Source organism: Bos indicus, chromosome 2 (genome assembly GCF_029378745.1).
Source record: "Bos indicus isolate NIAB-ARS_2022 breed Sahiwal x Tharparkar chromosome 2, NIAB-ARS_B.indTharparkar_mat_pri_1.0, whole genome shotgun sequence".
Taxonomy (NCBI): Eukaryota; Metazoa; Chordata; class Mammalia; order Artiodactyla; family Bovidae; genus Bos; species Bos indicus.
Genome location: NC_091761.1, coordinates 974601 through 999047, shown reverse-complemented (window position 1 = coordinate 999047; position 24447 = coordinate 974601). Strand labels below are relative to the sequence as shown.

Below are 24447 nucleotides of genomic sequence, written 5' to 3'. Positions count from 1 at the left end.
ATTATGGTGGTAACTTCTATATGGTTTTAAAAACATTAATAGCAAAGTCCAGGTGCATTATCTATGGCACCAAAAATAAAGTCTGTGAACTACTTGGTTTTACTGTTTAACCTTAACATAAAACAGAACTGTTTTAGAAAAAGTAACCTAAAAATGTTGCTTGTGGTAGTGAAATAACAACCCTGGGGCCAGTATTCTCCTGCAGATTAAGAGGTAGTATCCGTGCTCACCCTATAATGGAAGTATAGAATATGATGAGTAAACTTAAATAATTCATGAGTTTTTATAACAATTATAAACTAAATAAGAATTTTAAGTGCTGTAAGATGTTAAATAATTACAAATTTATTACTATAAAGCTATGCATTCTCAATGAGGGCAATATCACACCCAAAGGGGTGAAAATTGGTTTTCATCTGTTGTGCACAAGCACAGATATAGTTACGGTTTCGTACATAAGCAAATATAGAGTATATCTGTGGTATTAAAATTACATGGAGAGAGGCAGTTAGGAAAAAAATGTCTACAGAGGTTCCTTAGAAGATCAATAATAAAATATTGGGAAAATGGAACGTGTTTCAGAGACCTGGAAAGTGTCAACTCTGCCCTGATAAGGCCAGTGAACAGTGAACCTCCCATGGATGGCTCCTTAGACAGCAGCCCAAGCTTAGTGACTGTGGGCAGGAGCAACAAAATGGAAACAGGCCCAAGCTCTTCCTACCTAGGTGGGGATGAGTTGTATTTTTGAGGCCAATTGATGACAGGTTTTGAAGCTGGACAGAGGTTCATTACACTGTTATTTTTTGCACAGGTTTGATGTTTTCTGTAAACATTTTTTTCATGGACATTTTAACAAAACCAAAATAGTGGTCCAAACTCTTAAGCAAAAATAAGTGCTACAAAGAAATTATATTTTACAAACACCCTGTTTGTTCTAAACATTCAGATTTAGAAGAGATCTTTCAGTTTTATTTCAACATGAGCTAAATTTAAGAATTTACCCTAGTCTTCTATTTTCCAGCGTTGTTAGAAGAGCTAAATGATAATGTAACTCATTACAAAAATATATGGAAAAGTATAAGAGCTGATGTAAAATGGTAATCAAGGGTCCAGCCATCAAAGGATTAGAGTAACTGAAGAAGAAAACCAGCCAGGCTGTAGTCTGACAAAGGATGTGCTGATTTAACAAAGTGTCATCTAGGAAGGCCATCAAATGTTCATGGTGGCAACTCCCAGCCTGAGAAGTACTTCCGTGCAGTGACTTCCTACCTTTTTTTGTTTGTAAGTTTCCTTCATTTAATAATTTAGGGGTCTCTTAATAGTTCAAAATTTAAATAATTCATTAAATAGGAGTCATTTTTATAGGTAAGATAAATTACAGGATAATGTATTAATTTTGTTTTTGTTTTAATCAAAAAGCCTTAAAATGATCAGGAATTGATAAGAATGAGCATGAAAAATGTACATTTCAGACTTTCATCACCAGTGGGGGGAAAAAGCCTTTTTATAGACCTAAAACTGTCATTAGTGCATTTAGATTTTGGTGAAGGAAAATTTAAAATAACTCTACAATAATACAATGTTAATAGAAATGGGCCATGTATTGAGTCGTCATTTAAACATAAGTAATTTCTTGGTCCAAATTAGTGAAACCTTAAAAAAAAAAAAGGATTGTCTCTAGAGAACATCATTTGAGAACAATGCTTTTTCAGACACATTCTGATACTCAGATTCACTTTTTTATAACAGTTATAGATTAATTACATCTTTCTTCTAAAAAGCTGTCAGATTTCCATTTCTTCGGGAGATATTTTCAGCAGTGTGTTGTTCGATTCCACAGGTTAAGCTCTCTTCATTATTATTAAGAACTTCATACATACTAGAAAGACTGCCGTTCACTGCTTTTTCGTCTTTCCGAAAAGACACAGGCAGACTTGAGAGACTAAAGCTGACGTCTTTAAAGGCATGCAACAAGAATATTCCCACAATGATTGTAAAGAAGCCACTCAGAGTACCAATGACATCATCAACAGGCATATCTTGCCATTCCTTAAAAAGAATAGCTGAACAAGTTATAACTGATGTTGTGAAGAACACGTAATATATTGGAGTCACGATAGAAGTGTTGAATATGTCCAGGGCCCTGTTTAGGTAGTTAATCTGTGTGCTCACACAGACTATAAGGCTCAGCAGCAGGATCCAGGTCAGGGGATGTTGTAGCACAGGTTTTCCAGCAAACAGCTCTTTGATAGCAATGCCCAGGCCTTTAGCACAGGAGACTGAAACTGCCCCAATTACAGAGCAGATTGTGATATACACAAGAATGTTTGTCTGTCCATGGCGAGGTCCCACCACAAAGATTAATATCAAGGACACAATGACCACAAGTGTTGCAAAGACCACAAAACCTGGAGGAGGCAAAGAAAAATTATATTTAGTTAAATGTTTAAGTACTTGATAAGAAGGAGAAAAGCTGTGGTCCTAAAATAAAAATTAGCTTTCTTATGCTGCCCCAACAAAAACACAGTCATAATAATTTAGTTAGATGTACACACTGGAAGATTACGCTTCATACTCACAAATTATTATACTACTAACATTTTTAAAGTAGTATCTTGGGCCTCATAATTATACAGATATCCCTTGATTAACATGGGATTGAGTTGCATGGATCCAATTATACATGGATTTTTTTTCCCCAATAAATACAGTACAATACAATCTGAAGGCTGAACCTGTGGATGTGGAACCTCAGACATACAGGATGGACTGTAAGTGGGTGTTCTCAGATATCCCTAAGCTCTGTGTTGTTGAAGGGTCAAATGTATATATGTCAAAGAAAACAGTATCAGGCTGACTCACAGCCATCCGTCCAAGAACACTGCCCTACTTCCACCCACTGGGGTGCTCTCATTCCAAGAATAGGTATAATACAATCAGAACAATCAGAAACCAGTGGAGAGAAATTATGAGATGACCTTGAATGCTCAATGATCTGTAGATGCTAAAGAACATTTGTCTAATAGGAGCAAATTTTTTAAATATTTAGGGACCAACCACTGGCGTAAAAAATCAATAAGAGAACTTGACAATAACTGTCGGGATCCAAGTTAGATAGGAGACTGGAAGCCAACATGATAATAGCTAATGACTGTGTGGCACTACAGATCAGACACTTTTCTTAGCAATTTGCATCAATTAAGTCATTAAATTCTCACAACTACCCTGTAATACAGACACTGTCATTTGCAATTTTAAGATGAGGAAACAGAGCAGTTGTTTAATCTTTTAACTCCTTGAATTCTAGTAATATGATTTTTAGAGAAGGAAACACAAAAATAAGAATTTGTAAGGAGATGATAGAAACATGAAAGCCAAAAACCAGAAGATAGTCACTGATAACAGCAGATTCAAGAAAGCTGAATCCCACATCAGCAGTGATCAAAAATTAGAAAGTGACTCGGTGTGCTACAAAGAATGCTCTGAAGATACAAACTACCTCTAGAAGTGGGTTGAAGAAGAGACTAAAAACAGGAGGCCTAGCTAAAGTCTCTTCAAAGAGCACTGAGACCACGTCAGATCCCGGCCCAGTTCTGAATATCTCAGTGACCCGTCCCCTTGCCAGACCAGCTGAGTGCGTGGGGGCCTCACTAAAATGGGGCCCTGGAGGAAGGCATATGTCTATGATGGTAGCCATTTCCTCTTCCCCACTCAAATCCTAGATGCTGGCAAGCCAGATAGGAAACTTGGCTGGGAATCTGACCAGCTCAACTCTCAAGGCAGTCAAGGGTCACTAGAGAGGGGCCAAAACAAACAGAAGAAGTCTTTGTTAGTTCAACGTAGACAGAGGGAAACTTCAAAGACAATAATGAAATGAGAGGAATCAAAGCAGTCAAAATCTGAAGTAAAAGGAAGTACCCTGAGGTAGCTAGAGAAAGACCACACAAAGCAATGAAGACCCAGCATAGCCAGAGAGAAATAAAAAGTTATTTTGAAAAAGAATAAAATACAGTAAGACTAATAAAGTTTTTATTTTTTCATACCTGGATCTCCTAGCTTGTGAGACATTTCATTTAAGGTCTCAATCTCCTCTTCTTTTGGAGCATGAATAACCATAACTGTAGATCCCAGAATACTTAGCAAACATCCAATTTTTCCATGAAGATTAAGTCTTTCATTTAGAAAGTATGAAGAAAGAATGGCACTAAAATGGGAGGGAAAGATGGAGGACTATTAATCAGCTACTTTTCTCATTTTTAAATATCAACACAACTTAAGAATTTAAATTACTGAACTCAAACTAAAACACTGAGCTTATAAAGATTCTAGCTTTCAGCCAAGGTAAAAAAAAAATGCACATTCAATCATAAAATGAAAGTTTCTGGGAACCACCTGCTTCATCATACTCTTAAACCAGAATAGTTACCATCTTTCTACTGTAGGACATCAATATGAAATTTTACAATAAACAGAGCTATGATACAAATTTAAGAATCTAGGTCCATTTGGACTTATTTGCTCAACTTTATCCTTACTGAGTGATGAATCCATCATATATTTTCATTTAATTCCACATAACTTGCCTATTAATGATCAAGTTTTAATATTTTACAGCTAGTTTTATTGAAATCTTAAAAAAAGTATAAACCTATAAATAATGGCATAACAGAAAATTAAGAATAAAAGACATTACCATAATACATATTTATTACACATAATACACAAATAGCATCTTGTATCTTTATACATTATACAGTTTCTTGAAAATTATATAATTTTGCATACAATATAGATTTATGTAAATATTGTTAAAAAAAGGATAAAAATACCTATCAATCAACCATCTTTGGGAATACTAGCCAAAATCCAGACTTCAATATGGGCTTAGCTGTTTCGGCTAATGATTAAAACAACAGAAACAGGACAAGTCTTGGACTTGTTCCTTCCAAAAAAGTGTCCCAGGCCAGTCTTCAACCTTGCTCCAATCAATTACTTTCTAGAGAAGTTATAGAGATCTATTCATCACCAGTCACCACCTACCAAAGTATACATGTGTCAAATGATAAATACTGTAACTAATGCAACTTGGAATTTTAAAATACTGCAATTAAAGTAGAACTAGTGTTGACTCTAAACACAAACAAGACAAAGCATAAAAGCATTTTCTCCCACAACTTGTTAGCTGGCCTATGCACAGAGAATAACATTTCAAAAGCAAACTACTACACAGCATAAAAAAAGTCTCAAGGTTGTTTAAATATAAATTAAACTGAGCATGTGTAATTAGCAGGTACTGAATGCCTTAGAGATGAAACATTAACTGCTGTTTCTACACGTGAAGAGAAGGGTCCTCACCTTACTAGGACACTGAGTGCTCCTAAGGGAGTCACTAGGGTGGCTGGTGCAAATGCATATGCAGCAAAGTTGGCCACCTCGCCAGCTCCCACTTGGAGAAAGACAACAAAAGGAAATGCTCAGATAGGAACATATTTAGTCAAAACAGAAAAGGCTGCATTTTACATACATTTTTTAACACACTATTTAAATTGTTATTCATAAGGGTTCTCCTGTAAATTATCAACATTAGAATAGAATTCAAACCAATTAGAAACAATACAAACCTATAATTTTAATGGAAAATATCTAATTTCTATGTGGGTTTTTTTTTTTTTCTGGTTGGGCTGCGTGGCTTGTGGGATCCTAGTTCCCCAACCAGGGATCGAACCAGGGTCCTCAGCAGTGACAGCACTGAGTCCGAATCACTGGGCTGCCAGGCAATTCCCCTGTGTATGGGTTTTTTAAATCAAAAATTTAGTATTTATATCCTATGACAAACAAAAAATCAGCTTAAATAGATATAAAAGCCTTTTTTACTAGCTCTTTTCTTTTTTAAAACCCAACTCTTACATTCAGAAGATATTCTTGGGTTGCTACTATGCATCAGATGTTCTAGGATGAGGAAAAATAAAATAAGACATTTTAGTGAAGGGAAACAGACAAAACATAAAAATGAAGTAAAGTGTGCTACTCAGAAAACAAAGCAAGGGAAAGGAATGAAGAGCTGGTGCCAGGCAGATAATGTTGCCAGGCAAGGGTGCTTGGACAGAAAGTTTTGATCAGTCAGATATGGAGTGAGGGGTTTACCAGCAGCTACGTGTGGGGGGGAAATGGGGAGACATCCCAAGCAGGAAGAACAAGTACAAAATTTTGATTCAAGACCATATCTGGCATGTCTGAGCAGCAAGGAAGCCAGAGTGGCTCATACAGAGCCAGAATGCGGGGAGTGGCCAGGGAGAACAGGACCTTTGTGAGTCTCTCAATGGATTTCATCTGAGCTGAAGCCACTGAGGAATTTTAGCAGGGGAGGGACATGTGATCACATAAAATCACTCTTGGCTACGGTTTTCCAAAATGGTTATACACCTAGTAGTGTATGAGAGTTTCCTATTTCTCACTCTTCCCAACGTTTGCTAATCTGTTAATGGGAAACAGGATTATTTTATTATGCTTTGAATTTGCATTCCCCTTTTTCATATGTTTATTAGCCAAGTTAAATCTTTTAGTGAAGTAGTTTGGGTTTTTTACCAGTTTGTCTATTAGGGTATTTGTTTTCTCTTATTGATTTTAAGTAATCCTTCATATATTTTGAACACGAATATTTTCTCAGCTTCAAAAAAAGTCTTTGCTATTTCCCCATTTTGGTGTTTACTATGGGCTTCCCAGGTTGGCTCCAGTGGTAAAGAACCCACCTGCTAATGCAGGAGATGGAAGAGATCCCTGGGTTGGGAAGACTCCTTGGAGGAGGGCATGGCAACCCACTCCAGTATTCTTGCCTGGAGAATCCCAAGGACAGAGGAGCCTGGCGGGCTTCAGTCCACAAGGTGGCAGAGTCAAACATGACTAAAGACTTAGCATCAAGCAATTGTCAGTTCTGGCATTTTTTTGGCTTAGAAATCCTTTATCATCTTATCATCTTTAATTCACCTAAATTACTAATTTGAAATGGTTTTAGTCATGAATAGCTGAATTTTACTGAAATAATCATATAATTTTCTCCTTCAATTTAACACAGTAAATTACAGTGACTTGTTTTCCAAGATTATGCCAATTTTGCATCTGCAGAATAAATCTAACTTGCTCATATTATTTTGTTTGTGATTTTTACATTTAGGTTTGTGAATGAGACTAGACTTTATTTTTCCCTTCTTATTCTGTCCTGATCAGGTTTTCGTATTAGGATTATACTAGCTTTTTAAGAAGAATGAGGGAACCCCTTTTTCTATTATTAAGAAACTTCTTAAGACTACAATTATTTCTTCTTTAAATGACTGTGTAATTTACCTATGAAACCATCTGGGCTCAGGACTTAGTACATGCAAAGGTTTTAAAACTACAGCTTCAACTGGGTTAAGCTAGAGAAGTATTCCAGTTTTCTATTTCCTCATGAGTATTGATACACTTTACCTTTCCATAAATTTTATCTATTATTTTTTATCAACTGGATGTTTTTCATAATATCCTGTTAATATCTATGAAACCTTAATTACATCACCTAGCTATTCTATCTTTTCCTTTTCTTGATCAGTTTCAACAAAAGGTTTGTCAAGTTCATTATTCTGAGCATTGACCCAAATCTCGCTTTAATACTTTGTTTTTCTATTTAAATACTTTTAGCTCTTCTCTTTACTCCTTCTATGGTTTATTCTACAATTCTTTTTCTATTTTCCACTAGATGCCTCATCTTTCTTTTCAATTATATTTATTTGAAACTATAAATTTTACTCTACTTCAGTTTTATTCCCTAAGTTATGATATTTTGTATTCTGTATCAACATACTGAAGTATTGTTTAAATTAAACATACTTTTAAAATATTTTAATTTCCATTCTGACTTCTTTGAACCATGGGTTACATAAAAGCGTATTTCTAAATTTCTACATGTATTTTTCATGTTGTATTTTTGTTACTGATTTCTAATATAATGATAATGATCTGTGAAAAACTTAATTAAATCCTTTGAAAAATTTCAAGACTGGCTTTATGGTCCAGCAAATAGTTCATCTGCATCAATATTCCATATGCACTTGAAAATAACGGAGACCTGAAGTTGCTGAGTTCAGTGAGTTAAGTTAAATCTGCTGTTCATATTTTCTATCACCTTAAGAATTTTCCTCTGCCTGTCCCATCAACTGCTCAGTGTCATATTAAAATCTCACTATATGAACCTGGATTTGTGTATTTCTCCGTGCTGTTCTGAGTTTCAAGGCCACATTATTCGTTTTATGTATTTATTTATGGCTGTACTGGGTCTTCGCTGTTTGCCTGTGCAAACATTCTTTAGTTTTTGGTGCGTGGGGGCTACTCTTTGTGGCGGTGCACAGGTTTCTCCTTGTAGTGGCCTCTTGTTGCAGAGCACGGGGTAAGGCTTAGCAGGTGCTGATATATGGGCTAAACTGCTCCAAGGCATGTGGGATCTTCCCAAACCAGGGATCAAACCCATGTCCCCTGCAATGGCAGGCAGATTCTCATCCACTGTGCCACCAGGGAAATCCTCAAGGCCATATTATTTATATATATTTTATCAGTCAGGACTGATAAAACCTCCTGAGTTGAACCCTTTGTTTTTAAGAAATAATCCTCTATCTCCAGTGTTGTTTTGGTATGAAGTTTATTTTTTCTAAAATAACAGAAATGTCAAGTTTCTTTAGGCATGTTTTTCCATCCTTCTCTTTCAGCCATTTTATATCCTCATATTTTACAGTGTACCTGACAACAGGCATGAAGTTTATAATTTGTTTTTATAATTCCAATAGAATAATCTTTGTCTTTAACTGGGCCATTTCATGCACAGTAGTTGACAGACCTGGATTTAAATATACCTGAGGCTGATTCATGTTGATGTTTCGTAGACACCAACACAATACTGCAAAGCAATTATCTTTCAATTAAAAATAAATTTTAAAAATAAGTTAAAAAATAAATATACCACATTTTAAAAGACTTTCAAGAGTTTAAATATTAATAATGTAATACTTCAAATATTCAGAAAAACAGAATAAAATATAAATGACAGCTATATATCCACCACCCGAGTGGTATCACCCTTCACAAGTTCTCTCTTTCAAAAGGGGCCTGCTATGGAGTCTGTAGTTACCTCTAGGGCAGAAGTATCTCCAGCTCATCCTGAGCTTTATTCGTTTCCTGGCTAGGTAATTCTTAACTATCATGTTGGCTCTTTAATGCTTTTAAGAGGATGCTTTTTTATATCCTGTCCAGTCTTTCAACTTGTTTTTAGCGAATCTTATTATTAGTTTCATCTTCAAAACATCCCGAATTCTACCACTACTCACCACACTAACTGCCATCACTCTGGGTCCATGCCATTATCACCTCTTACCAAATTATTTCAATAGCTTCTTACTGGTTTCTCTGCTTTTGCCCCTATACAGTCTATGCCTCAACACAGCAGCCCAAGAGTTCCTATTAAAACCTGAGTCTGTACATGTTACCCCTTTGTTCAAGCCTCCAATAATCCCCCATCAAACATAAAAGTCAAAGTCTTTTCTGTGACGTACAAAGCCCCATGTAATCTAGGTCCTCATTACTTCTCTAAACTTAACCTCAACCACTGCCCTGCACTCCCACTCCGTTACTATCCTTATCTCTTTAATGGTTCCTGAGGTTTTAGTAATCCAGTGCTGTACAACAAAGCACCCCCAAAACTGGCAGCTTAAAACAACAAATGTCAGCCGTGTTTTCTGTTGGCCAAGACAATGATTTCTCATAGTTTCTGATGATCAGCAGGTACTTCTCAATCAGCGTCTTTCAAAACGTTGCAGTCGAGATACTATCTGGAGCCTGTGCCTTGCCACAACCTGGAGGACTCACATCCAAGGTAACTCATGTGACTGTTAAGGCAGTAACTTGAGTGTAGCCTGGGGACCTCTCCTCAGGCTGACTGTCCTCCAGCACAGAAGTTGGCTTCAGAATGACCAATCCAATCAATTAAGGCAAAACCTTAATGCCTCTGATGACTTAAGTCACAAGTCATCAACTCTGTTGTATACTTTGATCATAACGCATTAATTCAGTGTGAGAGGAGATAATACAAAGTTGTGACTACCAGGGAGCAAGAAGCTTTGCGGGCTATCTTGGGTTCTGCCTACCACATTTTAACCCGCCAGGCATGGTCCTGCTCACTGCCTTCATGTTTATTATTTCCTCCTGCTTAAAATGTTCTTCACCCAAATACCCATATGGTTCTTCACCCAAATACCCCTCACTTCCTTTATCTTTTACTCAAATATTATCTTTCCAATGAGGCCTGCCCTGGCCCCTCGACTAGAACATAAACCTATCTATCCTTCCTTTCACTACACCCCTTCTCTGCGTACTACTGGCAAATGTCAGCGTTTGTCACTAACACACAGTTTAGTTTATCTTCTTTACTGCTGTCCACCTGGAAAGTAAAGTCTCCTGTGGATAAGAAGCACCTAGAACACCTGACACACAAAATGATCAAGAAGTACTTCCTGAATGAAGAGTTCAATTGTCTCTTTGTTATTTCAACTGCCCTTAGAAAAAAATTTTACATGATTCAATCCGGAATATTTTGAAAGCTCAGTGTCTTAAGGATCCCTCTTTCTATGTACTTTTTAAAAGACAATCATCAGAGCCCCCTCGCCTGCCCCCTTGCACCCCTCACAAGCATCCTACAGTAATAAACCTACTTCTTGCCTATCAAAAAAATAATACATAAATACACAAAATGTAATCATCAAAGTATGCACGGAAGTCTTAGCAAATGCATACCTCCTTTCTAATTTGGAATGAAAATCAAAGGAAGGACAGGAATGCTTTCTATGATCTTTCACTTAAGATCACCTTAAACTGAGCATAACTTTTAAAAATACATATATATGTCAGGCATGTTTTAATCAGATAGACAAAAGTTTTCTCATCCAAATTAAATAAACTATTAAACTGTTAAGTGACTTATACAGGCTTAAATTTTACATATTTTGAGTTTTGTTCATCAAAAACACCCAGAATTTAAAGTTTTAAAATTTGCTGGTAATATAAATATGGTAATATGTAAAATAGTATACATAAATATTTCAATATACACCTATAGTATTTTCTTGAAACATCCTCTATACATACTTGATAGCAGTCCGGCCCACCATAACCATTCTTTGAGATACGCATGGCCACCTTGACCTGTCAATGAAAACATATTTCACTTCTTTGGAAGATTATTAGACTTCAATATATTTATGACAACAATTAGTAATGACAGATTTTAAAATATCATTTGCTTATTATTACTATATTGAATAAAGGTTTCATCATGATTACACCAGAGAAGGCAATGGCACCCCACTCCAGTACGCTTGCCTGGCAAATCCCATGGACGGAGAAGCCTGGTAGGCTGCAGTCCATGGGGTCGCTAAGAGTGGGACACGACTTCACTTTCACTTTTCACTTTCACGCACTGGAGAAGGAAATGGCAACCCACTCCAGTGTTCTTGCCTGGAGAATCCCAGGGATGGAGGAGCCTGGTGGACTGTGTCTATGGGGTCGCACAGAGTCAGACACGACTGAAGTGACTTAGCAGCAGCAGCAGAAGCATAATTACAAAGGGGATTTCTTAGATAATATTTTTATGATTATCTTAAAACAGGGGATGTGAGGATCACAAGAATGTGAATGAAGGAGTTAAATCAATCCTTCTATTTCAGTTCATAGTTCATGCTTTTGTTTTGTGAACTGACCTTCAATAAACAAAGTGAACCAATCAGAAACAGCCCAACTTCTAGTGAATGAGATAGTGGAGAAGCCATTTAGGTGTGGGTTGGCCCCACTTATGAGATAGTAACCCTGGAGAAAAGGGTCCTTTATTGACCAGAACATAAAAAGTTTGAGCACTGCTCACAGTCTGGAGCTTCCAGGATATTCATCCTGCCTTTTCCTCTAGACCATCCTTCACTTTCCTCTAGACCAAACTAACAAAATTCGGAAGCAATCAGTACTTAACCCATTATTCAAAAGAAAAAGTCAATGTGAATGAACCCTTTGATAAGCATATCCACATGGAAAGTGTGAGTACCTGACTTAGGAATGAGGATATACTTATTCAAATAGTATATGCCAATACTTTCTCCTTTCTGCATGAAATCCAATTGAGGTCATTATTTTAAGAGCTTGATTAGGTATGGCTATAGAAATGGCACAGAAAAGAAGGAGGAGGTAATTTTTTTTTTTACTGCCAAAGCAGATTTTCCTATGAGAACAGAACTGGGTCTAAAACTGAAGCAGAGGCTGAATGACAGAACATGGCCAGAATGCAACATAAAGCTGGAAGCTGTTATGATACACCAAAGTTAGAGGGCGTTCAATCACATCAGGCATTTTCCAGGGGCTCATGGCTTGTCAGTAGTTTCTGGGGATCAACCTATACCACCAATCAGAATTTCACTCAACTGAGTACACCTCAACCCAAAGAAGCCAGCTCTCCTTTCTGCCAATTTGAGATCAGGAAGGAAAATGTCTAAGGAAAAAACAAACTTACTATCATAGACAAAAGAGCCTAGCCTTTGATAAGATTCTGATTCTATCCATATAAGCTCATTTCCTTCTCTGCAGACATATCAAAATTTAAAGAAAGGGCTGGATGCTAACTGGGTATTGGTCCCTATTCCCACTTTGATAATAACTGCAAGAGTGAGTAGTTAACTTATTTTGACTTTTTATTTTTCTTATTACAAAAGTGATTCTCTATAAACATTTACAATTCTTACAAAGTCCAAAGTTTTGAATATAGTCACCAGGAATGAAGATATAGTCTTCTACAGTCAAAGAACCCAAATATCAATGGATATTTGGACCCAAATATCATGTGTTCCACAGAGGAACACAATGATGCCATTTCAAAGTTACACAGGGCATAAATAACTTACCTGCTCTCGTGGAGCCTTTTCTGGCAAGTCGTAGAAGGCCTTTTTTTTTCAAAATGAAACTCCCTCCAATGAAAATACTGGAGCTCATAGCCAATCCCAGACCAATATAAAAGTCATACTTTCCATGCCCCTGGCTCATTTCGCTTGTTACTTAAAAAGCTACTGTGAATCACATTGATCAAGAGCACAGAAACTGTTGGTGCTGGAGGCAGGATGATGCAGTCTTCAAATCTAAAGAGGGAAAACAAAATGAAATTTTCACAGAATGACAGGATGCATGATCACTGCAAAATTTTACTGTTTCTTTTCTCATAAAATAATACTTTTTATTACTACTATTAATAACATAAATATATTCACCATTTGTATTTAGCACTAATCTAATTATATATCCGCCAATTATGGAAAAAGATGGGATTGTGATATAAAACCAAACTTAAAAACTGGGACTTCCCTGGCAGTCCGGGGGTTAAAACTCCATGCTTCCACTGCAGGGGGCAATGGTTCAATCCCTGATCAGGAAACTAAGATGCTACATGCTGTGCGGTGCAGCCAAAAAAGAAAAAACACTGAACTCATAGAAACAGAAAACTCTGAAAGGTGGGGGTTAAGGGGTAGGGAAAGGGAGTGAAGGTGGTCAAAAGGTACAACCTTCCAGTTATAAGATTAATAAGTGACATAGTTAACAATACTGTATTGCGTAGGCTAGTGAATGTGGCTAGACAGTAGATCTTAATTCTCACTACAAAAAAAAAATAAAAACCCATTTAGCTATGTGTGGTCATCGATGAACGTTAACTAAACTTACTGTGGTAATTATTTTATAATATATACCTTACGCGGTACACCTTAAACTAATACAATGTTACATATCAACTACAATTCAATAAAACTGGGGAAAAAATAAAAAGTAAAACCATATTTAAATTGATTTTATAAACTCTGGTTTCGTATTTTAAAAATGTTTCCTGTCTTAGCTGCACAGTCCATAGTTAACAAACTTTCCTAAGAAAAAAAAACTCCTCAGAATGAAAATGAGGCATAAAAATACACAAATCTAGTTTACAAAAACATTTACCAGTTTTACAAATGTGTCTTTCTGAATACGCTATACAAAGAAACAAAAAATTTTCTCAAGCATACATTTTCTTCTTAGAAATCTATGTAGATGTAAGTATATGGTAATTTATTTCTTATGTAGCCCATTCAGGAATGTGTAAGGAGAAGGCAGATGTCACATTATTTTGTTATAGTAGAGAATGAAGTCTAGCAGACAGATGTTTGTCAGGGTATGTGTGTGGTACTCTTGGCCCTTTTAGCAAACAGGAGGGTCATGGAACCTAGAAGACTCAAGCTATAAGACCAGAAAGGATGCAATGGCTTACCAAAGACTACAGTTTTTTTCAAACAGCCCAAACTCAGAACTCTATTGGCAAATGAACTAAATTGGGTAGAAAAGCAGAGGAAAAAGCACTTACTCGGCTGCAAGGTTTACTACTGGTTATAACAAACTGCCAGCCCAACTTTCTGATATGTCTTGAGATGTTTTTAGTCCCACAATTTAACAACTGAATCCCAGAATTAATCTACAATTCAGTCAGGATCCTTAGTCATTAACCCTCACCGACCAGCCAGATTTTTCCATTCTTCAGGTTACAGGACACTGGCCTTTAACAAAAGCAACTTAATTTCCTATCTACCTGCCCCTCAATTACCTTATCCATCCACGCAAACAGGTTTTACTGAACATACATTCTGTGCACTAAGCAGTATGATCAGCTGTTTGGATAAAATGGTAATAGCTTTTAGACTTCAGTGGGGAGACAGACAAGGGAAAGATTATAACAGGGGGTTGGGAGGTAAGTGAAATAGGTGAGGGAGATTAAGAGGTACAAACTTTTAGGTACAAATAAATGACTCACTGAGATGAAACATACAATATGGGGAACATAGTCAATACCAATGTAATATCTTTTTATGGTGATAGAGGGTAACTAGGTTCATCAAGGTGATCATTTTGTAACATATAAAAATATAATTAATCCTGAAATGAATTTCTAAGGTCCCAGGCTGCTGAAATTGTGAACTAATTGCATCCTTAAGCAAATGAGCCAACATAAAAGTGGTTCAATTTTTTTTTTTTTAATATTTTGCACTTGGAACATAGCATTGTGGGTCAATTATACAGTTAAAAAAAAAAAAAAAAAACTTTCAATACTAAACTTCCAGTTATGAAAAAAATACCTTAAAAACAGTACTTACTGTAATTGCACAATAAAGTTTGACAATTTTCTTAAACACAAAAGAATGAAACCCTCGGCTATAGTTTTTCACATCTAGTGGCTTAGTTTGAATCAATTCCCTTATTTCTCCTTCTTATTAATAAATATACGAAAATGAAAGAGAAGTTCTAAACCTATAATTAAACTACTCTATTAACAAAAGAAAAAAAGATTATAACAAAATAAAAAGTGTGTTTACAGGTTCCCACCATACCCTACAATTTGTTTATCCATGTTTATGACTCAGTTACCCTCAGCAGAAGGCCAGCTTCCGGGCTCCTGCACAAGAGTCACCTTTACTTATCCTGTGTGCCAAGTATCCAGCAATCTCAAACTATGTCAGATGTATTCTGGGTGAATACTGACGAATGGAATCATATGATTGGCCCTAAAAAATAAAGCTGGCTATTTATGAGTAAGAAAACCACTGCGTCATTCAGCTTAGCATTCTAAAACGTAACCACTGTAAAACATAGCCTATAAACTGAAAAACTATAAAAAGTTGTCAAAGTAAGCTGGGAAGTGATAGTACCACATACAAATGAACATGCAAAGATGACAGTAACAATGGCTGGAAAATGAGAGTAAAGAAACCCAGCCACCGCTAAACACTTCAGCCTACTTGGCAGATATATTCTTCTAATAAGCAAGAGTCATCTAACTGAAATGAACCATCCTCCTTTAACCACTATGTTCATGGAACAACGTTCTTAATTACCATTCAAGTTCTACTGAGGAAGTAACTAATTAAATCTTTGAAAATCTCCCTTTTGAAGGTTTGACTAAAACAAGCCAACTTAGAGTCTGAATATCCTAGAATCAATAAAACAAAACCTTGTTATCTGCAAGGACCATACTCAGAAACAAGCCAAGCATATCTATAATTCCAATCCCATTATAAGGATAGCCTCACAAATCCAAATTGAGACTTTATAAAACTGACCTTCAAATACCAAATGTGTAGCTACCAACTTACTAATATTTACTAGTGCTTAAAGTTGAGCGACTTCACTTTCACTTTTCACTTTCATGCATTGGAGAAGGAAATGGCAACCCACTCCAGTGTTCTTGCCTGGAGAATCCCAGGGACGGGGGAGCCTGGTGGGCTGCCGTCTATGGGGTCGCACAGAGTCAGACACGACTGAAGTGACTTAGCAGCAGCAGCAAAGTTAACTTTCCACTAAATGGCAAATTACAAGTAATGTAAGGTCTAAAATTAAGATCCAATATATTATGCTGCCATGACACCTGGTAAAACTGGGGTGACTTAACCACAAGTTTCGGTCCTCCCCTACTCTGCTTTCATGGATAGGTCCCAAAGTCAAACAGCCCTCCTTATCACGGAGACCAGGCACACCTCCTGCTTATCCCTGAGTAGTGAGCTTCACTGCCTTGACAGACTGCAGAATTATTAAAGCAAGCCAATCACATCCTCCTGCAGGAACTGAGGGGCCCCTCAACCTCCTGCTTGCCTCACAGAGGTCCTGGTTTTTTACTCTGCAGCATGTGTGTGGCCCTGTGTAGTATGTGGTGTACTCCTCCTAGACATGTAAAAGTGACTAATGAACTGTTGTCTAAGAAACTGCTCTCACGTGCCCAGTGTCTAATGTCATGGGGAGGAAATCTTCTCCAGCAACGAGGTGAAGAAGAGATGACTAAACCAACACATTAAGTCGGAATCTTATTTTATCCTATGATCACTGAAAGTCCACTGTTCTTAACTCTACTGTGTCTATATATAAATTTTCTCTATATTTTACATAAAGTTGCACGTTGCTATTTAAAATCTTTTCCCCTCTTTTCTTTTTATTGTTACTGACTTATTGTGGAAAACTTCAAGCATACAAAAGCAAAGAAGGATGTTTTTGATCAGTTGGGTCAATCTTATTATGCACATGGCTTTGGAGAGCTGTACCCCTTATCCCAAATTCATTTCCAAACACAGAATCATGGCTCCCTTCATACAAGTCATCACTACCAGGACATACCACAGCTCCTCACAACCTTCTTTCCACTATGTAAGAGGATGCTCTTCACTTCAGGCCAGGTCACACTTCAAGTTGTGCTATAAAGACTTGTCCCGTAGCTACAGCCCATAGGCATTTTCTCTCCTGTGCAATTATTTTATTTACAGACAGGTTCATAAAATTTATTTCCCAATTACTATTCTATCTTTGAAGATAAATTCTAAGTTTCTTAAAGACAATGACTAGTTATTCGTGGTGGTCTCCCCAGAAAAAGGCACTCACTTATACTGGCAAATCTGATTCATAAGCTTTTCTAAAATTAAGGTTATTTGTTGTATGTGTTTGTTCACTTACTGAATACACCAGTGTGTACATGGGTGGGGAAGGATGCCAAGTAACATAAAAGTTGCATACCATCAAGCTATAAAGCAGCCTTCAGCCACTAAACTAAGTAAATGAATCACCTCATGTGACTTACACAGCAATGAGTCAGAATCTGTTTCGAAGCGCAGAGAAGTTCCTCCGTGCTACGTGGGGACAACAATGAACACCCAGAAGGATGTTCAACTCCCAAAGCAGCAGCCAATGATATAGATCTGTGGAGAATGTTACACAGAAAATGAAACAAAATTAAGGGGTCTAATCCGATGCAAAGAAGGTGGATACAGAATAATGAAGAATAGGACTAAAAGATGGGTGGGTTTTGATGCTCAATGAAGCATGAAATTCAGAAGACTATCTTCATTTGGATTTGTTGTTTATGTTGTATAGTTTTTGACTACTGAATTTATGAATACAACTATATATAACTGCTTTCATTTTAAAAACCATGTTGTATTTAGGTATCCAATAGTTTATATAAAAATATTATTTTTTGTTCAATTAAAAAGAAAAGGAAGGAAAGAAAATGGACATCAGCATGAATGTCCTGAAAGGAATATTTGCTTCACTATTCTCAGACCTGGTAATGTTCTGTTCCCACTCTGTGTAACTAAAGGTCAATCACAGCCAGGAGAGCCTGAAACAGAGATTATTTTTTATTTCTCAAGGATCTGCTTCAGGCAGAGCCAGATTTAAAAACAGTTAAACAAGGAAACTTGCTAAGTTTCACTTCAACTAGGTTCCCAAGCCAGAAATGACGAGTCCCAGGTGGTAACCTGCCCATCTTACCTCTCAGAGGGACTCAGGTGAAAGGTCCCAGTCCGCTACCCCTGACTGTTACAGTTTAACTTTTGTGGTAATCTGTTCAATAAACATACACTAAGCAGCACACGTCCCAGGCACTGGCGTTATAAAGATGACCAAAAGTTCCTGTCCTCAAGGATTCCACAGCTAAGTAAGAATTCTGAAAATAAACTATTCAAATTTTAAACACACTTCCAAATTTTAATAACTTTTAGAATTTTCAGCTTGTTCTAACAGGCACTTGATTTTCATAATTGATTTCATTAATATCTATGAACACTTACACTGTTAACTTTCATCAAATGAAATTATGTCAAAAGTGAAATTAATACAGCTCAAAGAAAAAAAATTATGAAACTGGTCCACTTCCTTCTGAAGCACAGAGAACATACAATTTAAGGAAGAGGAAAACATGGACCGGTATTCTAACACCTATATGAAAAGCCTGAAGTAAGATTTGTTTTGGGAATTCCCTGGCAGTCTAGAGATTAGGACACAGTGCTTTCACGCCCTGGTCCCAGGTTCAATCCCTGCACAGGGAAAGATCTTACAAGCTGCAGCACAACCCACCCCACCCCCCGCCAAAAAAAACCATGAAAAAAAGAAAAAGATTTACTTTGCAAAATGACATCATCAATTTCAAAGTTAGCTAACTTTAAAAATCACACCTATTTATTTAACAGTTTTAAACTTGTCACAGCACTTTTGACATTTTATTTTCACAAGAGCTTACATGTGATAATGTTAAGTAACTTCTCATGCAGCTGGTGAGTAGCAGACCTGGGATTAGAAAATGAGTCTCCTCATCCTCAGCCTTTTGCGTTTTCCATTAGTTTCCTTTTAGTCCCCAGGCTGGAACACAATCAAGGGGCAACTCAAACCAGGTTCTCAGTGTAGGTCAGTCTTCATGCCCAACCTGCTTCTCGTGTTCGAACTGTGGCTTCACCATCCTTCATCACCCAAATTGCCTACAACGGCCAAGGGTGCCAGATGGATTCTCTCTCTGAGAGAAGCCAGCCAGTGGCTGGCTACCCACTATTTACAAAAAGAATTCCAAATTTTGTAACCCAATATCTAAGACCTTTCACATTTGCTCCAAACCTGTATTTTAAATCTCTGCTTCCCAATACTGTATTTCATATACTATGGCTCCACCCTAGGTGAACACACTGCTGCCATTCTTACTTATTCCTTTCACTCCTCTGTATCTTTTTTACATTACTCCTTTCATCTTTAAAGACCTACTTCAAAAAAGCACCTCCACAATGAAGCCCTGCTTGAATTCCATAAACCAATTTTTTTCTGAATGTGCTAACCTTTATTCTGAATCTTTCTGCGGACACTTTTCCAGCCTCTATTATGATTACTAATGTACATGACTTATACCCCCCTCACTGTGGCTCCCTATGGACAATGGTATGCTTATTTCATTTACTCAGTCAACAAATAACTGATTTACAGTAAATGAATACATACTATGTTCAAAAACACGGCTACACAGTGAATACAGCAGACCAAAACCCTGCCCTTAAGAGTTTACCTTCTGTTGGCAAATAACGTTAATTTGGAAAGTGGTGAATGATACAGTGAAAAGTAAAGCATGTTAAAAATATTGAGTAATCTTAAAGATATTGGGTAATATAAAGTAATTGGGTTCAGGGGCTTCTATTTTAACTAAGTTGGTTAGGAGGCCTATTGGACAATGTAACATTGAGAGGCTTGAAAGAAATAGTAAAAGAACAAAGCATAGAAAGAAGCAAGTGCAAAGGCACTAAGGCATGAGCAAGCACGTAGTTTCTTAGGAAAACAAAGGCTACTATAACTGACACTAACTGAATCAGAGGGCTTCCCAGGTGGCTCAGTGGTAAAGAACTGGCCTGTCTAGCAAGAGATGTGGGTTCGACCCCTGGCTCAGAAAGATCCCCTAGAGAAGGAGATGGCAACCCACTGCTTGGCGGGCTACAGTTCACGCAGTAGTAAAAGAGTCCAACGCTGTTTAGTGACTAAACAACAAAAACTGAAGGAGGGTAGGTGGGATACCTCAGCAAGGTGTTTTTATACACTAGAAATATCCTCAAGAGTATAATTGTTTCTTATTATTATGTCTCCCTAATAGTAATAACTACCACTCTGGTGTGATTGATACACATTCTTTTTTTTTTTTTTTTTTTTGGATACACATTAACTCTAATCCACACAATAATGAGAAAAAGCTATCATTACCCCCCACCTTTTAGTTAAAGAAACCAAACCTCCCAGAGGTTAAATATCAAATAGAGGATCACATAAAAGTTGCACAGCCTGAAATGAAACCTAACTGTCCACTGGACTCAACTTCTATACAGACTACCCACATCTAAGAGTTCTCATTATTTACTTCTGCTTGGTTTCCATTGCTTTAATTTTTTCCAGCCTCTCCTTGGGCTAATTATTTTTAAACGTAGTAACTATAAATACTATGGAACCTAACTTTCCAATCCTATTTAGCAACAGTAATTATAAATTAAAATTTTAACTTACATGTAAGTTTAATATGGTCTCTTATGAATAAAAGGCTGGAAGAGGTTAGAGATGACTTATTCATTCTCATTTCCTCGTAAATAAAACCCTTTATTCTCATTTAAAGTTTTAAGCCCTGGCAGAGTGGCTCCAGCCTGGAAAGAAGAAAATACAGAAGTAGCAAAAGGAATGAATAGTTACTGAATACTTTTTTAAATTTAGCTACTAGCCTCCATACTCATTTTACTTACCAACTAACATAAAACCTACTCAACTGAGCATAACATACTGCTTCAACAGACAGCTTACGGGTATGAAACAAAGATCTCTATTCTCTCATATTTATTGTTAGTACAAAAAAATGTACTAACTGGGTTCATGGTACATAGGGAATTTCTAGAAACAAAACTAAAACATAGCGTGTAGTAAATGAATTGAAAAATCTAGAAAAGAGATTCAAGAGACAAACACAAAATCAAAGGTATAATGAATTTTGTTCAGTTGTATGGTGAGGGAGAGAGGGTTCACTGACTTTATAAAAGTTAGGAAATGGCCATGCTCAAAACGTTACAGCGACATCTAAGGCTTGTTCCACTGTCAATATCTCCGTGGTAGCTGAAACAATCTTTTAGAACTCATAACAAAGTGAAACTATTTTAATGAACAGGCGGCCCGAAAATGCCAGGCCAGGTTTCCATGGGATTTATTGGCAATCCAAATCATGTTGGAAACTCGATTACGGGGGAAATTACTTCCATCTCAGAACACGCGTGGCTCAGTGTCTCCAGAGAAAAGAGGCGTCCCTGAGGAGTCCTCCCCGACCCAAAAGGGGCAGGCCTGCCCACAGTTAGCCCCTTCGCGCTTGCCTGAAATGAAGAAAAGTGGAGACCTCACCGAAGTTGGCAGGCCCGCCGCGCAGCTTCCCCTCCGCTATCCGGCCCGGGTCACCTCTGCTCACACCCCCACACAGGCCGCTCCGGCTACCCACTCCTGAGCTCGCGCTGCCACCGCCTTCGTCTCCGTCCAGTGGGAGGTGTGAGCATCCAGGGCTGCAGCCGTGCGCACCGCTTCCTCCATGGGGGAGCGCCCGGGGGATCTTGTCCCAGACGACCTCCAGCCCCCACCACCGCCGCCGCCACCGCCGCCGCCACCGCCGCCGCCAGGACCTAAAGAGACAGCTAAAGAGAGCCTGGGCGCGGCCGAGTGACGCAAGAGGCAGCGCGCGCACGCGCAGTGAGGCGCGGCAAACGCCCCGCCCCCGGCGCGCCTTCCGGAGAAGGGGCGGGACAGAGGAAAGTGGTCTGGATTGTTGGCTGACCAAGTGATCAAAATCAAATCAAATCAACGTCAAGAAGTACCATGTACGGTGAATTCCCACGCGCGGTTAGCACATGAAGCTATGTGTCTAAGCTATCCTAGGGAAAGGTGCTCCGAGAGGGCAAGAGCGGGACTAGAGTGAGACCCTGAGGCCCGGGCGAGTAGGAGGAGGCCAAGGGGTGAAACCAAGTGCTGGGGACGGGGCGGAGTTTGGCCTTCTCCGGGTAAGGCCTCCTCTTCCCAGATGGTAACTAACCGAATCCGAAACTATTCGTTACGTTCTTTGGGAGGGTTCATTGTTTGCTAAAAAGCCGACCTCCCTACACTTGGGAGATTTATTTTTCATGAGATGCACGGGAAACCCACTGTTAAGCTGCCCTGCCTTGGCTTCTTCTGGAACGTAGGAAGTTCCTGGGACCCATGATCATGGTTTCGTCGAAAAAGGACGAAGAGGGCTCATTTATTTATTAGAAACCAGAAGAGCAACTAGCTGGATCTGGAGTGAGACCTGCTAATAAAACAATAATACCTTGGTTACAGGTGCAATTCCTCTGGGGATATTTTTCCGGTTTTTGACTAGATACGGGAACACTATTATACCAAATTTAAATAATTTTGGGTAGGAATCTTTCTAAAATGAAGTCTGTGCTTATTTAGCCAGAAAATGCCAAATGTAATTTGCTTGTTTAGGACTGTAGTCTCATTGGACTATTATTTAGACTGCACAGTCCCTGACTACTCAGGTTTTGGTAACTATGCAGCTTCTAATTTAAAAGCTTTTAATCTTCCCTAAACTTGGCAACCAGACAACTGTCCTTTTTAGAATTGGCTCAGAGGAACTTTTTTGTTTACTTTTTTGGTCTCACCTGTTGTATCTAGAGGACATGGTCAAATAAGCAATTACATTGACTATTGAAAGATAGTTGACCAGCTGGTCTCTAATGATGCAGTAGAGTGTTAAAAATGGCTATAATTCTGTACCCATCCATGTGCCCACACATTTTGCAGAGTGGCTTTGCAGTTCTACTCCATCCCAACTCTGCCTTAGCCAAGAAAATGTGGTGGTTGCCAGCCTAAATCATGATAAGAAGTGTGGATTAGTTGGCTGGAGGAGACCAGGTGGAGCAGAGCACCTTGCAAAGCCACCTAACTGACCCAGAGAATAGACATAGGGCCACGTTGGTTGAGGTACACAAAACTGTCCTGTTGACCTGTAGATACATGAGAAAGAATAAAGGAATCTTCTATTAAGCCACTCTTTTTGACATGAATAAGTATGTAGCAATAACGTAAATTCCAACAGGTACCTCTAAGAGGTAGGTGGCTGTAATGGAAGCAGTGGCTAGTTCATATGAGCAAAAACACTTTGAAACTATGTCGACCTAACAAATTTGCTCACGCCTCTTTTCTGCCAGTATTGTAATCATACCAACTAAATCCTGCCTAATCTAGTCATCTCTCTCTCATCACTGTAGCTCACAGACTAATCTCAAATTCATTATCTGAAGTCACCACGCACCTGACACTTATTGTCTGCAGGGTGTATTATTTTTATAAGTATATGTAATATTCCCTGCTAATGTGATACAAGCGCCTTAAATGCCCAGATAACTTCTTCAGCACCTGATGATGCACATCTTACATACCAGAAGTGTTCAAGCATTGATGATGAGATATTTTTAAACTTTTAAAAGTTGAATGCGTTTTCATATACTGCTAGTAGGATTGTAAAATGGCACAACCTCCTTATAAAACACTTTGGCAGTTTCTTAAAAAATTAAACATACACCAACCATATGATCCAATGATCCAGCTGTTCAACTTCTAGGTAATTTTACCCAAGAGAAATGAAAGCATATACCATTAAAAGATATAATGTGAATATAAATGAACATTCAATAAGTTTTATTTATAATAAAAAAAATAGAAACAATCTAAACGTCTGTCAATACATGAATGGATAAGCAACTATGGTATGTCCATATAGTGGAATACTACTGAGCAATAAAAGGGAATGAAATGTTGATACATGCTATAATATGGTGGCATGTCAAAGTAATTCTGGATAAGTGAAAGAAGCCAGACCAAAGAGAGAGTATATATAGATTATTACATTCATATAAAATTCCAGGAACTGGATGGTAATATATAGCAATAGAAAGCAGATGAATGGTTGGGAGTAGAGGGGGCAGGGACGGCAGACAGATTACAGTAGGGTAAAAGGAAACTTTGAGAGTG

At 37.9% G+C, this 24447-nt stretch overlaps 1 protein-coding gene and 1 pseudogene across 5 annotated transcripts; one reads left to right on the top strand and one right to left on the bottom strand.

Annotated features, from left to right (window-relative positions):
* Positions 1-322: 322 nt before the first annotated feature.
* Positions 323-22037, bottom strand: NIPA2 (NIPA magnesium transporter 2). 5 transcript variants are annotated; one of them, XM_070801418.1, is made up of 7 exons: positions 21759-22037; positions 20914-21047; positions 12960-13190; positions 11164-11220; positions 5356-5446; positions 4044-4204; positions 323-2408 (listed from the first exon to the last, which is right to left on the bottom strand). In XM_070801418.1, the coding sequence occupies exons 3-7, from the start codon at positions 13096-13098 to the stop codon at positions 1774-1776; spliced, it is 1083 nt and encodes a 360-aa protein (XP_070657519.1). In that variant the 5' UTR covers positions 13099-13190; positions 20914-21047; positions 21759-22037; the 3' UTR covers positions 323-1773. The 5 variants fall into 5 exon arrangements, with proteins under 5 accessions (XP_070657519.1, XP_070657528.1, XP_019824234.1 ...); XM_070801427.1 differs by lacking the exon at positions 20914-21047; XM_019968675.2 differs by lacking the exon at positions 20914-21047 and having other exon boundaries at positions 21787-22037.
* Positions 17752-17925, top strand: LOC109565052 (DNA-directed RNA polymerases I, II, and III subunit RPABC4 pseudogene; annotated as a pseudogene).
* Positions 22038-24447: the final 2410 nt, after the last annotated feature.